The following is a 16,557-nucleotide window of genomic DNA, read 5'->3' as shown; positions in this document are numbered from 1 at the left end:
TTCCTCTACTAGTCTGTTCGTGATTCAGTGCCCACGCAGGGGTGTCTGGCAAGTGTATATGAGCAGCCGCGGCCGGTAGTGGGAGTACCTGCCGGGCAGTGACGTGGGGAGGGGGAGGGGCAGGGTGGGGGGTAGTAATGTATGGATTACGGAGTTTTACAGGTAAGTAAACATATAAATAAATAAAACGAATGTTGTTGCGCGCACTGCATTGCATTTGGTGATGCAGTGCGCGCAACGAAATTCGTTTTATTTATTTTATATGTTTACTTACCTGTAAAACTCAGTAATCCATACATTACTACCCCCACCCTGCCCCTCCCCCTCCCCACGTCACCGCTCGGCAGGTACTCCCACTACCGGCCGCGGCTGTGTATGAGAATCACATTCAAGCATTATTTTCAGGATAGTCACAATTAATACATTTACACGCAATTAATTTCAATGAGATCATTTACATTGTGATTGGTATCCCGAAGGCCCTGATTGGATCAAGTCCTCGTGGACCATTGCTTGGCATCCTTGGAGAATTTAAGTTATTGTGTACAAATATTCCTAATACCCAAGGCAGTTAGCAGCTTGTAGTAGCTTTCGATCCATTTATTCACTGGTTTTGCAAGGTTTTCACCACCTATTCTAGGCATGGGAGCAAATGTTTTCATTCATTTTCATTCTATTTTTTTAATAGGTCCATCATGTTCCATTTTCGGTAGTTCTATTAGACCTGAGTGAACAGCAGCCACCCACCAATGGTGCAAGTAGAGGGAACAATAATTTTTTTCAAAGAAAAGTTCATTTATTTTGTCTCTGAGAACACTGAATTGCCCATAAAGAATGAATCTTTGAATACAACATGTTGTCTCAGTCTCAAAAACTGAAAGGTATGTTTGCTTGCCCATTACATGTGCCTCGAACACCTGAACCATTTTTCAGCCTGACACTGATTCCAGTAGGGGTCAGTTATGGCTGGCCATTCGGTGTACCCTTCTTAAAATTGCACAGCAACAGTTCTGTAAAATATTTTTTTCTTTTTAGTATTGTTTATTAATTGTAAAAAATCGTAGTAATACAAAGATGTTAATATTTCAGGTAAAATGAAGCTATAATAAACTTGTACCTACACTGTCAAATAAAAACAAAAATTAAAGATTTTCCAAATTGTGAAGAATCGAAAAAAAACAACACCTACTCATAAAGAGTTTATCTTCTATGTATTGATCTAGAACTAAGGGCCTTATTAAGATAGCAGTGGGACCACCACCGACAGGACGTCGGTGGCAGTCCCACCGCCAATAGATTGTCTGTCCAACCGCCACCGCCACCTTCAGCAGGATCTAGGACCCCGTTGGGGCATCAGTCGGAATCGTATTCCCTGCATGGAGGCAGTGCCTGCGCAGACACTGCCGTAGGGATTACGATGTCGCTTTCCGGCAGCCTTTTCATGGCTGTCCGACTGCTATGAAAAGGCTGTCGGAAATAGACATTGGGGGCCCCAAGCCGGGCCCCCATCCCCATGGGCCACTGTAAAGTGGCCACATGGTGCCTGTCGCACGGTGCATGGATGTGTACAAAGTGGTCTTTTACATTGCAGCTTCTGCTGCAGACCTTTTCTTTGGCCACAACACAAGTCGCGATGTAAAAGAGCACTTTTCTGCCAGCACGGCGGTCTCATCATAATTTGTAGATTGGACTGCCGAATGCTTGTCGGGCGGTCTCCTGCCCAACGCGAGAGCGGTCCTTCCGCCAAACATCATGATGATTTCCTAAGTCAGCAATAATGTATATTTGAAGAATAACTGTCTTCAAAATATGTCAAGATAAGAAACAGGCAAAGAAGAGTAAGGGAAAAATAAAATAATTAAATAAATAAAATGATGGTCCTTCATTTGTTATCATAATCCATATCCATACTAATATTATAAAGAGAGAGCCCAAACCTTTGAGGTGGGCAATCTCAGCAACCACAGCACCAATCACAACACCAAATATAGCATTGGAAAGGGCAGTTGCAGCAGAAGGACATAGGCTATACAGATGCCCACCATATACATTTGAAAGGTTAACGAACCTTAACAGCAAAGTAGTCTCTCGTGGGCGTGGGCGGGGCACGGCATGACAACAAAAAAAAGCGTTCCTTAAACGTGTGCGTTGTGCTGGGGGCGTGTGCTGGGGCGTGATCAAGGCTAATGGACGCAGCAATTGCAATTGCGCGGCACCAAGGGGTGTGGCCAATGGGCGTGACAAATGGCAACAATCGCGCGGCACATCCCCCCCCAAAAAAACACGCCTTGAGGGCGTGTGGAAAACAAACGTGTGCGTTGGGCCGGCGGCGTGGACAAGGCCAATGGGTGGGGTAATTGCGCGGGAGCAAGGGGAGTGACCAATGGACGCAGCAATTGCCGGGACTTAGGCGGGGGCAGATGCGACTGATCGTGCCTGCGGGGAGAATAACTGCACAGTATCCTGGGCGCTGTCAGCCAGTCAACTCTCTGCATAAAGGACCGTGCCTGCGGGGACACTAACTGCAGCTTCTCCTGCACGCTCTCACATACTCAACTCTCTGCATAAACGAATTGACACCAGGCGCATAACATCAACCAGGGCTGGAGCCGGGCTCAGGCATCGGATGACGCGACTAAGCGCGCCTGCTGGGACACTAACCTTTGAACTGACTGCACTTTCCCACATGCGCAGCGTCTCCAGTGCGCGCTGTCACCCACTCAACTCTCTGCATCAACAACTTTACACCACAAGCACAACATCAAACAAAACTGGAGCCGGGCCTCAAGCGGGGGATGACGCGATTCAGCGTGCCTGCGGGGACACAAAATTTAAAACTGAATGCACTTTCACACACGCTTACCTACGGAAGTGGAGTACATACATAGTAGAGACATCTGCTAATACTTCTTACACACAGTATCTGCACACACATGCCTAACTATTGTGACACTTCATGCTAAAAATGTTGTCTACTGCGAGATTTTAAAAAAAAATTCCCTTGGCTATTACACACATTGCACACATTCTAATTCATACCCGGACAAAGTCGGGACGGGCTGCTAGTTGCCTATAAAATGGTACCAGATTTATTTGTATTTGTGTTCTCAACATAATTTTCGAAAATACACATAAAAATAAGAGACAATTCTAAAATCTTTTAGTACCAAACTAATAGAATACGATCTACATATAGGAGATCTGTCTAACTCTATACCAATGATCTTTCCCTGTGACGCAATATCTCTTTCCACATAAGGACTACTTTTCGCCAATGGCATTACGCATGAGTGCATCAGAGGCAAAATGCAATTTCAGCAGTTGTTCGAATCTAATAAACCCATCCTTACCATTTAAATTGGTGACCAGTATAATCAAAAAACAATTCTTTGTTGTGTGCACTTCAACAAAATTGGTCCAGTCAGCTTTCAAGTCGTAATTATGACCATTTTCAGTTGCATCCATTTTGAATAAGGAGAAGTACATTTCTTTTTTCATAAGGTCGAACCCACTATTCAGACATATGCAAATCCTTTTCTATGTCCTAAAAGGGAGGGGTTTGAAGAATATAAGGTGTACCCTTTTTTCTTTGGGCTTACAGGTCTTGACACTTTTATGGGGTATTTTTCATAGACGTTCTTTTCCACGTGCTAGTGGCAGGCCATTATTAGCTGTAGTCGTAGTTGCAGCATCAGCAGTAATAGTGATGGTGGAACCAGTGGTGGTAACAGCTGTAGTAGTGCCCATATTGTTGTTTTCATTATGTAAGAATTATTATTATAAGTGTTATCATTGTTATCACTGTTATTCCACCTTTCAACAACTCAACATGGTTTGCCCCCAGCCATAAAGATGATACCTTTAGGCTAGTGTCGTCCATGATGGGCCGCACAGTGCTTAATGTGTATAAAAAAGAAAAAGAAGTCCTGGGCTGTCGCCTGGAGGCCACTGCAGCTTGCACCACACATGGCCCCTGCCACGGCTGCCAGTGATAGTAACAACACAACTACTAAGCAACTATTGAAGGCCCCAAAGCTATAAGAATGTCTTGGATGGCAGGTAATAGTATTTTTACTTGATATTTAATTATATATCCAATTGAGGCACGGCTCTCTACCGGTTGGGGCATTGACATCCAGATGGGCAAAAACAACGAAGGCTAACTGCCCTGCCTGTAATTACGCCAGGGAAGACATTGTACATAGCCTCTTTTTTTGTCCAGCATACAGTGAAATTCGGAAATGATGGATCATCCCATTATGCAAAAATTTGAGTTTCAGACACTGTGTACACGCTTGTAGAGTGCTAACTTATGACACTGCCCCTCTCATTGTTTTTGCCATCTCCCTGTTTTTACTTGGCATGTGGCGAAGAACTGTTTTTATCCACAAGAAGTAATGGACTACTGCTTTTGACCCTCTACCATTTCTTTGATAAAAAGAGTTTAATAACTTTTTAATTCTAATGTATCTATGTTTTATCATTGTGCTTGTATATATTTTATTCCACTTTTATGGTCTTTGACCGAAATAAAGTTATCGACAGAAGGAAAGAATTAAAGATTAACTGTTGTTGTGCTCATCTCTAAAGTAGACAGACAGCTCTACCTGGTGGTAGACTGTCACAAGCGCCGGTGTTGACAAATAAATGTCTGTGCTGAGCACCAACCACTGCTCAAAGTAAGCACTGCCTGGGCATGGTTTGAAGAGTAACCTTTGCTATGGGCAGACCAGAACTGAAATATGTCCTCCAAACTTTTTCACATTCATCCATCTGTTAGGACCCGTGACTAGAATGAGGCCATGGGGGCTTTCCTGGTTGGATTCATGGCCAAGTCATCCTGCTCTGGCAGCAGTCTCCTAGCCTGCAGAATGGCTGTCTGGCTCTGGGGTTGACAACCACAGAGAACAAATATGGATACTGGCCAGCGTCTGGATATCTGTCCAGGTAACATGTGATATACAAATAATCATTACATAACTTCTCAATGGATGATCACATGATGAGACGTTGGCTGCTGGTGAAGCTCCACAATAGAAGTCAGTACGTGGCTGTAACAATCCCACTTTGGGTGTGAATTTGTACAATACACCTCACATGAACTTTGAACCAACCGTCCAAAAATGTCTCTTTCCCAGACGTGAACCTCTGAGTAGACTTAGGGCCTTATTTAGATCTTGGCGAATGGAATGCTCCATCACAAACATGACAGATATTCCGTCCACCGTATTAAGATCTCCATAGGATATAAAGGGATCGTAATACGGCAGATATGATCTCCGGCATATTTGTGACCTAAATTAGGCCCCTAGTATTCTAGGAAAGGCGCCATGGGCGACAGCGCAAGCAATGGAAATATGAACATCTTTCCACCAGTTCTGTTAGCAAAAAAAGCCATAATTATGATTGAGGATCAGTGGCCCCCTACGATATCTAGGCCCTGGTACCCCTGGACCTGCTGCCCTATCAACACCTACGTCTTTGCTTGGAAGCATCATTGTCACCCTGTAAAAAAACAGCACATCAGTAGCCGATCAAACGTGAGAGCCAATGGTCTGCCCCCAGTGGCGGAATAAAAAGAAGCTTTTACAGACGGCGCATTGCAGAGCTTGACGTGTGCACTTGCGACACAGCAAATACCCTTAAAAAAACTGGGTAAAGAGCTGGTGTCATCAGGAATCTCCAGAGAACATTTTCATCACTTCAAGCCTGACTTCTTTCACTGCTCTGACTGGAAACCTTAGGCCAGAGATAGAATGCGGAAGAGGAGGTGGGGTGGCAGGATTTAATACCATGCACATCGAAAGAACTCACTGCTATGAGAACGCACTGAGGGAAGCACACATGTCCTTACCTCAGAAAATACAACGTTGTGTTAGCAGGGTTGGACTGTGAATGCAGGCAGTTGGGGATTGGGCGATGGGCCAGTGTCTCAGGGGAATTAGTGGGCCAGTGTTTTAGGGTCTCTGTAAATCGGCCCACAGAAACTTACTGTCTACCCTGTAAAGTGTTACCAGTATCACAGGCACTCCTCTGCCATACTGTCAAACTGAGGCTGGGGCCAGGTGTTGTTCTGGCCCTTAGGGCATTCTCACCTCGCCCCTTGCCTCGTGTGGCTCGACCGACCCAGAAGCAGTGCCATTTAAGGCCACTAGAAGGTGTGGGGAAGGTGGGAGTAAGCTGGGGCCTCGTGGGGTGCATTCTCACCTAGCCCCCCCGCCCGGAGTAGCAGCATCAGTCATGTGCTTTTCCTGACCTTTCTCCCCTGCCAGGTCATACCCTGAGGGTATAGTGGGCTGGGGAGGGGGTTAGTAAGAGAAGTAGCCTTGTTAGGTGCCAGAAGATAAGGGGTAGGAGGAAACGCCCCATTCCAACTTCCTAAAGTACAACTTTACACACACAAAGAAATGGGGCAGCGCAGATCTGGCGTGCTGCTGCAATAACATCGGTGGCATGCATAGGAACAGCGTGACCGTTCTTCGGGGTAAGATTGGCAGAGGACTTAGCAACTTACCTGACAGCAAAACCTACTACAGGGCATTTCAATCTAAATGGAGGTATGGGGGCAGCTACTATAGCGCCTACTACAATGACCAAGATGCAATTGAGCCATGCCCACTATGGCGGTAATTGATGTTAAAACGCTGGGATGACGGCGCGAAATCAAGCCCCCCTCCTGAACAATCCAGTGAGCAAGGGCGGTGTCAGCCTGAAACGCGTATGGACAATGTGAATATTGCTGCTGTGAGATGCTTGTTCCGCTGCCACCTGAATGATTAAAAGGTCCAAAAAAAATATATATTTATATATATATATATATATATATATATATATATATATATATATATATTACCTACTGGCGGTCGCCAGTAGGTAGTTATAGTTAGGAGTTTTTTCAATGTTAAATCTCAAAATTCTATTTGGAATAACTTTGGCGCCGGTTGACGAATCTGCCTGAAAATTTCCTCAAAATGGCCTCGCGGCGTTCCGGTCCTTCTCTGAAAGTTTGGGGGGGATTCGTCAAGCGGGGGCCGAGATAAAAGGGGGTCCCAAAACGCGTTTTCCCTATGTTAATTTCCATAGGGCGGTCGATTTCACTTTTAGCCCGAACGGCTGAATGGATTTCCACCAAACTTGGCAAAATTGTAGGGACTGGTAGCCCGATGTGCCTTTGCTATGTCTCAAGATATGTGCTCCAGTGGATTTTGAGTAATTTAGGTTAAAAAAAATATATATATCTAGATCCGCGCCCCGGTACGCGCACCGGGTAGCGCTCAAAGCGCGCCACGCGACTTGCGTACGGAAAGCTGATTGGCTCTCGGGTGTCTGTAAACATTCGAAACAGTCCGCAGCGGCCGCCATCTTGTACCTCGGTGGGATTGAGGTGGTAAAAATCAAAGGGGGAAATGAGCAAAAGGGGGCAGGGTACACCCCCCCTGACCCCCTAGGTATGTTGTGGGGGCCATAAAAGGGCCCCATGGGGCGAAAAAACCTTTTTTTTTTTTTGCGTGGGGGGAGCGCCTGGTATGCGCTCCGGGGAGCGAACGGGGGAGCGTACCATGGAGAAAAAAGAATGACACTTTTTTTTTTTTTAAATAGCATTTTTTTATAAATTGGAGGTAGTTCTGAAAATAACTTTTTTTTGTTTTTGTTGTTTTATATTTTTTTATACTTTTTAAAACGATTTTATATATTTTTTTGGATTTTTTACAGGGGAAAAACAAAAACAGGGATTCAAAAACTGCTCAACAGGAGCAAAAAAATGAGAAAATTTAGGGACGGGGAGAGCATCGGTGTTCCTGTCTCTTTATTGCAATGAGTTCAACGCTCGTGTAGTTCGTCACAGTCCACGCATAAAAATGTTATGCCTGCAAAGACCGGCTGCACGTTAGGGACCATTCTTGCACGTGTTGTTCCGGAAGGTGTTGCTCCACCAGTGGAGGTGCTGCCGCCATCTCTTCGTGCATTCTCTGCCAGCTCCCTGGCACTCTCCCTGGAATAATTTTTTGGGTGTCTTCTTTTGACATGCCTAATTAAATTGGCATTTCCAAAGCTATATTTTTTTAGAGGATTGCCTCTGGATAAAATACTGCCACATATTTTACAAGTTACTTTACTGCATTAACTTTTTTTGTCCTTCAGGGATGTCATAAAATTTCCAGATGAAGTGGTTCTTTGTTTTCTGGTGAGGAGGGTCCTCTTGCACAAAACCATCTAAATCACTGCTGGATGACTCCCTTGCAGCCATTGCTGTAGATCAGGAAATTAATGAGTAGATAATTCACAAAACACCTCTTGCTCTCTCCAAGTGCAAATCAATAGTGAGAGAAATGGGTGGGTTTCTCAAAATTTAGAAAACAAAAATATTGAACCAATGAAAAGTGTTATTTTCAGGCTACATGACCAGGGGCTTCATCATTATGAAACCAAAACTGTTATGAACCAATGAAAAGTGTTATTTTCTGGTCACATGACCCGACGCGCTTGCGCTACGCGCCCCGGGGCGCGTCGCGTAAGCACATCGGACGCCTACGTTGCGCGATCGTATTCGCTCGAGTGCTTCCGGGTGCGCTTACGCCGTGCGTATCACGCGGACGCGGCTACGCGATACGTCACGATCATGTTTTCGTTTGCGATTTTGGCGCTTACGGGACGCTTCCCGGAGCGTGCCCCGGGGCGCTTTATGAAAGAACGCTCTCGGGGCGCACCCCGGGGCGCGCACCGGGAGCGCTCCATAGCAAAAAAATAAAATTAAAAAAAAAGAAATTGGGAAAAATAGTAGGGATTGGTAGCCCAATGTGCCTTTGCTATTCTCAAGTGGTTTTTACGAAAATTAACTTTGAAAAAAATATATATTGTGCTACATTGGGCTATATATATGTTAGAGCCCAAATGTAGCCCAAATGTAGCCCAATGTAGCCCAAAGATGGCCACCAGAGACAAAAAAAAGCAAATGTAGCCCAAATATCAGCTAGATGTAGCCCAACTGTAGCCCAATGACAGAATTTACCAGAGTGTTCTAAAGAACAACTAGAGCGCTAACAGTCTTACTTATAAAGTGAGACTTATAGTTAGGAATTAGCATTAAAAAAAACTATGAAATTCACTGAAAAAACCATAGGTTTCACACCAATTATAGTTAGGAATTAGCATTTTAAAAACCTATGAAATTCAGTGAAAAAAACATAAGTTTCACACCAGTTATAGTTAGGAATTAGCATTTAAAAAAACCTATTAAATTCACTGAAAAAACCATAGGTTTCACACCAGTTATAGTTAGGAATTAGCATTTAAAAAACCTATTAAATTCACTGAAAAAACCATAGGTTTCACACCAGTTATAGTTAGCTGGAAGTTTTACTCGCATAAAACCATTGAAATTCCCACGTTATAATTAGATGGACTCACTATAACTTGCGCGTGCAATGCACTGCTGATGACGTCACATATTACATCACTCATGACATGGTCAGTGACATCACTCATGACATCACTGATGACATCATCCTTGTGACAGAGTGACAGACCTCCTTTCAGTGTAATGTAACCCATGAAACACATATTCAAAAATAGAAATTAACATTTTCAAAAAAATTGAGATACACATACCAGTTAGAACAACCAATTCAATATTTCCACCATCTATATACACATCCACTCATTCACCAACAGTTCTATATAGTCACTCATACATATACTCACTCATCATATGTAGTGATACACCTATACATCCTGTTACACACCAACAGTCATCCAAAAGTTACTCTCACACATACTCACACATGCAAGTAAACTATTGAACATCCATTTATTTGCATATACAGCTAAACACACACTACCACCTTACTTCTAAGGAAACTTACACATACTTACTCTCTTAAACAATCACTTATAGAAACACAAACTTATTTAAACAGGAACTCTTACAATCTCTTACTCTCACATATACTCACTTATATACATCAATATTCACATATACTAGATTAAAACATATATAGTTACTGATAAAGACACTAGTGAGACAGTCATTCACTCAGCAACACACACATATACACACTCATCCACCCATACAGTCCTGCACATATGCTGTCTTCAAAACACATACAAAGAGAGGGTCAGTCATTCATGCATCTATGTGATAAGTAATACCCCCACCAAACCATACAAACACTCATACTGATACTAAAAAACATCTAATAACCCATATACATACACATGTAGCTACTCACCAACCCATGCAGCCACTTATAAACAAAGTAAAACACTAATACATATATTTAAATATTTAAACATTACTCACTAATATATGTATTCACTAAGATACACTTAATAAGCCAGTTAACCAATCAATTTTTTTTAAAAAAACATTCATTTAGACACTTATTTAAACATTTATTCTTCCATCAACTTTTACATATACATATATAAAACATATTTATTTTTCAGAAAGACACACATTCACTGGATGGTGTCATCAGTGATGTCATGATTGATGTCACTGACCATGTCATGAGTGATGTAATATGTGACGTCATCAGCAGTGCATTGCACGCGCAAGTTATAGTGAGTCCATCTAACTATAACGTAGGAATTTCAATGGTTTAATGCGAGTAAAACTTCCAGCTAACTATAACTGGTATGAAACCTATGGTTTTTTCAGTGTAAATATATATATATATATATATATATATATATATATATATATATATATATATATATATATATATATATATATATATATATATACCACCTCTTTTCTTGGGAGGGCCTGGCCTAATTGAGATCCCAATCTGACCCTACACGTTAGCTCGAGTTGTGTGATGTGGCATATGAGAGGATGTGGCCATACCGGCTGACGACTTTGAAGCTGGGGAGCCAGGTTCGAGTCTGGGTGTTGGCTCAACATCCTGTGATTCTGGGTAAGTCACATAGGGGTCGATTACGATTGCGGTGAATCTGCATCCTCCGGGCCGGCGGAAGCCACCGCCGGCCCGGAGGATGCCGATTCACTGCTGCGTTGTGAGAAATGACCCCCGACAGATTAGGATGGCAGGGGGGTCATCTGCGGACGTGGAGACCGTCTGCCGCTTTTCCGCCGCGAGATCGCGGCGGAAAAGCTCTCATATGGTGGCGGTGTCTATCAGACACAGCCAGCCATATTAGGATTTGCATTTTGATATGCCTTTCCGCAGCGGCAATGCCGCCACAAAAAGGCATACGTTCTTTCCTTTGGGGGCCCGTTGCGGGCCCCCAGGGTGAAGGGGGGGTGGGGGTGCACATGGGTGGTACCTATGGTACCCCCCTGCATTTGCAAGCACGAAGCGGCAGGCACCGCGCGGTGTCTGCCGCTTTGTGCATGCAAATGCACTCATTGCATTTTTAACATTGCGGCGGGTGCTGCTTCAAGCAGCACCCGCCGCAATGTTAAATATACAGGATGTGACCGCCAGGGTGGCGATCACATCCTAATTTGCACGGAGGGACCGCCGCTGCCCCTGCGGACGGTCCCTCCTCCTCTGGGGCCATCCTAAAAGGGCCCTTAATCTCCTGTACCTACCAAAAATGAATGTGCCCTTCTGTAACGTAACTGGTGCTCATGTAAAGCACTCCAAAATCTTCATGTCGAGTTGGCGCTACAAAAAATTGCACAAATATATATATATATGTGTATATATAGGATGAGTAATGTAATGTCAAGTAGCGCCATGACTAAGGAGGCAGTGGGCCTTAGAGGCGAAAGAGTAGGTCATGGATAAAGAGGCTTTGAGGAAGCCAGCCTTAGTAGTGGGAGTGGTCAATGAAAGAGTGCCATTGGCGACAGGGTGTGGGGTATTCAGACCCAGTGACTTGTGAGCTGACCCCTATGCGTCACCAGCTTGTCTGCACTCTGCACTCGGCCCTCCTGTCCAAGTGTCTTTGGGGTGATTTTTGGATGCCCTTTGAATATGGGCCATAGTGGTCAGAGCTCAAGGCGGGGTGCCACGCGGGTGGCCGGCGTCCCCCCATTTATTTTACCGGGAGCGTGATAACTGGAGCAAATGGAGCCACACATTCACTCTTTGGCCTCTCTGGGGCAAGATCGGAGCTCATTCAGAACGCTGCTCACGCGCTGGCTTCTATGATACAATCGCATCTAAGGGGTGAGCGAAGAGGGGTTGTGAGTCTGATGGTGCAAGCCACCTTTCGTGACGTCACTTCCTGTCATGACATCAGTGTCCCCCCACTTCTTTTTTTCGGACTTGTGCCCTGATAGTGGTAGTTAAGACCTTGCACCATATAAACTTATGCATTTTCTAAAGGTAAAGGCTGGAGGTGAAGGCGGAGTAGGGGGAGGGTCAATTGAACACCTCCCCCCCCCCCCCCCCCGCCGCCATAACACCTATCAATTACCCTTTAAGCAAGCCCATTACGGCCCGCTGCACCAGTTCTGTTGTGTTATGTATTTCTAGAATTTGCTACATTGTTACAATCAATTATGCCATTTTGTCAAGCGTTATTGTTGCGTTGCTGAACAATTTTATGTTGTGTTTTTTGACAGAGTCGCTACAGTATGTTACACTATTTTTAGTTAAAACATCGAAGTATGTTTGTTGCATTATTTACGCTCTCTGTTTTTTTAATACTTTTATTATGTAACTTAGCTGTATGGTGTTTTCTTATATTTCTTTATGTGATGTCTGTCTACGACTCATACAAACACCCTCATATATCGCACAATCGAAGATAACATGAAACCCTCGCACATGAAAGCCATGCAGTCAGCGCACTATGTCTGTATATATTTTATATGTCCTCTTTTTTTTCTATTTAGGACATATGTACATCGCATATCTTGCCTCGTGTAACGATATAAAAACAACACAAGCAACAAAGCTAACAACCCTATAATGAGAATGCGTATAACCCAGAGACATTACACAAGGCATCACAAAGTAAAAAGTAGATATGGCTAATAACGAGCTGAGAGCAGTCCTTGTGTGTGCAGATACACTGGCAGCATGGAATATTTCTACAACTGCCCAATCCACTTAGAAATTGGAGGTAAAGTGGCGCCTGCTAGCGACGCCAGCGTCTCATCACTGTACGGCCCTCAGAAGGTGGGCTTCCAGCCCCCGGACCACACAAGACTTCCTGGGTGTCTTAAGTAGACGAGCGCCCCCTGCAGTCAGCTGCTGCGCACTGCGGCCGCGGACTCAACTCCATTCATCCTAGGCGCGCAGGCAAAAAGCAGGCTGTACAACCCTCAGTAGAAGGTGCCCCTACTGTTCTGAAAGGACACCCACCCACACTTACCGATGAGGACCCCAATCACAGCCAGGGACAGGGAGTGAAGGGGGCGCCTGTTTACAAAACACAGATTCCTCCTGCCCCCTCATGATCAATACCCCCCACAGCAGCTGAGGGGGGTGGGGAACTACAGGGGGTTTATAAAGGGGCAGTTGGAGTCAAGGGCAGTATTAAAAGGGCCGGCTAATTCCCCTTTAAGTGCAGTGCGCATTTTCCAAGCGGTCCGTTTACTATGATTAATGCCCTAGTGATGATGACAATGGTTATCCGTGCACCCTGCCCTCCCCTGGCTGCATCTGGAGCGTCCTGCCCGCCTGCCCCCCACCTCCCCCTTCCTCCCGTTCCTTGTGTGCGCCTTGAGTCCGAGGAGCGCGACTGGGGCGCAAGAGGCGCAGCGCAAGATTCCGCCACTCACCACAGCGAGTCCAGACCCCATTCCTGAAGGAGATCCAGGTCAAAGCTGTCCATAGTCCGCAGGGGTCAGCGCCGCCGCCTGGGGGCCCCAGGAGGGCGCATGGTGCTGCCCGCCGCCGCCTCTCCCCCCTGCCCTCTCTATCCGCGCCCAAGGACGGATGGCCGGGCGGAGGCGAGGAGCAGCCCTCGCAGGCAGCTCCGGGGATGCGTCTGTCGGCTCAGCCTAGCCTTTCCGCCCGCTCCTCGGCCGAGAAGTGCAATGCCCGCACAGGCTGTTCCGGGAAGCGCTCCGACTCCGCTGGAGTTTCTTCCAGACGCGTTGACTTACTACTACTGATAGCGGCAGCTCCTGTACTCAGGGTCCTAGCGCTGCGGTGTGAGCTCTGTACACGAATGAGCTCAGCAGCTCTCGCTGCCCGCCTCTGTGGCAGGTGTAACGCACCCCACTTCCATCCAGAAGGAGCGCTCCCAGCCCCTGCGGCGCTCTGCACACAGGGTCGTGCTTCGTCTCACACTCACCGTCTTCCTTCTGCACTGCACAGCGCCCAGCCGCGCCGCTTCAATCTGAGGAAGGGAGACAAAAGAAAGGTGATGTAGTTAAAGAAAAGATGAAGGGCAGTAGAGACGCCAAAGAAAACCTGTGTGAAAGGGGATTTGGTAAAAACTTGAGTAAACGAAGCCTTGCAGCACTTCACGAGTGCAGAAATGGGCTTACCACAGATCAGAAATGGGTTTACCACAGATCACGCAGGCTACGGGCACCAAACTAAAGGATCATTTAGACCTTATCGCCACTGTTAAAATTGGCAGTGTTTGTGCCAATATTAGGAACATCATCCCCTTTGGTATCGCTTTGTTCGCCGTAAGTTGGCAGGGTATGTTCAGACGTGAGTCCCTTGCTCACTTTGCCACTGAATTCAAGATAGCCTGGCTGATGACGGCTGAATAGCCAGAAACCGGTCCCAGGATGCTTGTTTCCGGTCCAGGGAAGACATGGCTTGGCAATTCGGGCTGGACTGTTCCCATGAGGCACATGGGCAAGACTGATTTGCATATGGCCATGTCTGAACTAGGGTGGTGGAGTGAGCTAAAGAATGGTGATGGATTAAACTCAGATCAGTTGACTGGGGGTGAGTGTTTGATTTGCTCAAACGCTCAGTCCATCATCCCCCTTTGGTATCGCAATATTAGCATTATCGCCTACTAGGAGCTGAGTGCAAAATGTGTTCACTTTCCTGATGCCTGAGTTGCTATCACCAGCGCTGTGTTGGAAGTTACGTCACTGAAAGCGCGGCAGGTGCACCGTCCACCAAGACCCTTTGAGGCCGAGCATCCTGTGGGTGAAGTATGGGACTGCACTCTCCAATGTGAGGCCCTTCATGGCATCGAGAAAGCCAAACTCTTTTTTTCCCCTTCAAATACGGTTTATGGCCCTGGTCTGCAGCAGTGCACACTCAGATATGCCATGTCACCCGTTGCCACCGTGTTACATGGCATTGGCTTTGTTAACATGGTGTGCGTTGAAGAGCCAAGGTTATACGAGAGGAGATTGGCTGGGTCTGAACTGGGGTGGCTAAGTGAGCTAAAGAATGATGATGGATTCTACCCAGATCTGTGACTGGGGGTGAGTGTCTGAAAAGTTTCAGCGCTAAGTCCATCATTTCCTTGTGTTTGCTATGTTCGCCCTAAGTTGGCAGGGTATGCCCAGACTTTGGTCCCTTGCTCACTGCCGCTGGATTCAAGCTAGCCTGGCTGATGAGGGGTTTTGCCACGAAACCGGTCCCAGGATGCTTGTTTCTAGTCCAGGGAAGACCTGGCTCGGCAGTTCGGGCTGGACTGTTCCCATGAGGCACAGAGTCAAGACTTATTTGGATATGGCTGGGTCTGAACTGGGGTGGCGAAGTGAAATCTGTGACTGGGGGCGCATGTCTGAAAAGTTTCAGCGCTCCATCCATCATCTCATTGTGTTTACACGATAGGATACAACCTGACCTGGAAACCCCTGCACAGAGAAAGTTTCAATTTTCTGTGTGGCAGCTGTTAACAGGTGATACCAACAGGGGACGGGAAAAAGGTGAGTCTGCAAGTTCCACAGGGCAGCAGCCTCTGAAGATTGCATTTTTTTTTTGAGAGAGAGAGGTGGTCCTTGAGCTGTGCTCACACCACTCCATTGGCCAAGCCCCCTCTTTGCTAGAGGGCAATTGGTTCAAAGCCTCCTCTGGCCAGACCTCAAGCCCTTCATTCACACAGTGAGATTTTTAAAATCAAAATTAAGGTCTGCACACAGAATGAGGATAAACATCAGCGGATAAAGACAAAAAACTCTCTTCAGACACCTCCCACTGGGCTCATTTGAACAACAGCCCGGCCTGGGAATAGGTTTTTTGCTGTGGAGAAACCCTTCCTCCAAAGAAAGGCTGCTTCCTTTACAATCTGACAGTTTTTGGGTACGTTCCTTCCCCTTTCCACCTGAAATGAATTTACACCGACCCTTGACAGGAGTAAATTTCCAAACTTTTCAAGGATGGTAAAGAGTCAGAAAATAGATTTGCGACTACCCACAAATATGGAAGTGTGTAGGTGTTCCCAAATTTCCATGGAATTTGCACCATAGAAAGCTTGCTCCCACCTATAGACGGAGATTTTATTAGACCTTTGTGCAAGCAAATTCTTTTACGAGGGTAAATACAACTTTTGTGAATTACAAGCAGTTCCTATGCACTCATAAAAAGACAAATTGCAAGTATAATTAAACTTGCATATGCAAATTGCTTTCAGAAGGTGCAGAGACAGAATATTGAGTACAAAATATCAAGTTGCACAAATATTGAGTTGCAAATATCGTGGGTCAGAAAT

At 45.6% G+C, this 16,557-nt stretch overlaps 1 protein-coding gene across 1 annotated transcript in view; it reads right to left on the bottom strand.

The window, feature by feature from the left end:
- Window positions 1-13,755, bottom strand: part of AFF3 (ALF transcription elongation factor 3) — a 2,122,574-nt gene extending 2,108,819 nt beyond the window's left edge. The window contains exon 1 of the mRNA XM_086936175.1: window positions 13,703-13,755. Within this exon, the coding sequence (XP_086792301.1) occupies window positions 13,703-13,755 (53 nt within the window). The remainder of the gene's footprint in view (window positions 1-13,702) is intronic.
- Window positions 13,756-16,557: the final 2,802 nt, after the last annotated feature.

This window comes from Lissotriton vulgaris, chromosome 8 (genome assembly GCF_964263255.1).
Source record: "Lissotriton vulgaris chromosome 8, aLisVul1.2, whole genome shotgun sequence".
NCBI classification, from domain to species: domain Eukaryota; kingdom Metazoa; phylum Chordata; class Amphibia; order Caudata; family Salamandridae; genus Lissotriton; species Lissotriton vulgaris.
The sequence above is the reverse complement of the archived record's forward strand: the minus strand, read 5'-3'. Positions and strand labels throughout refer to the sequence as shown.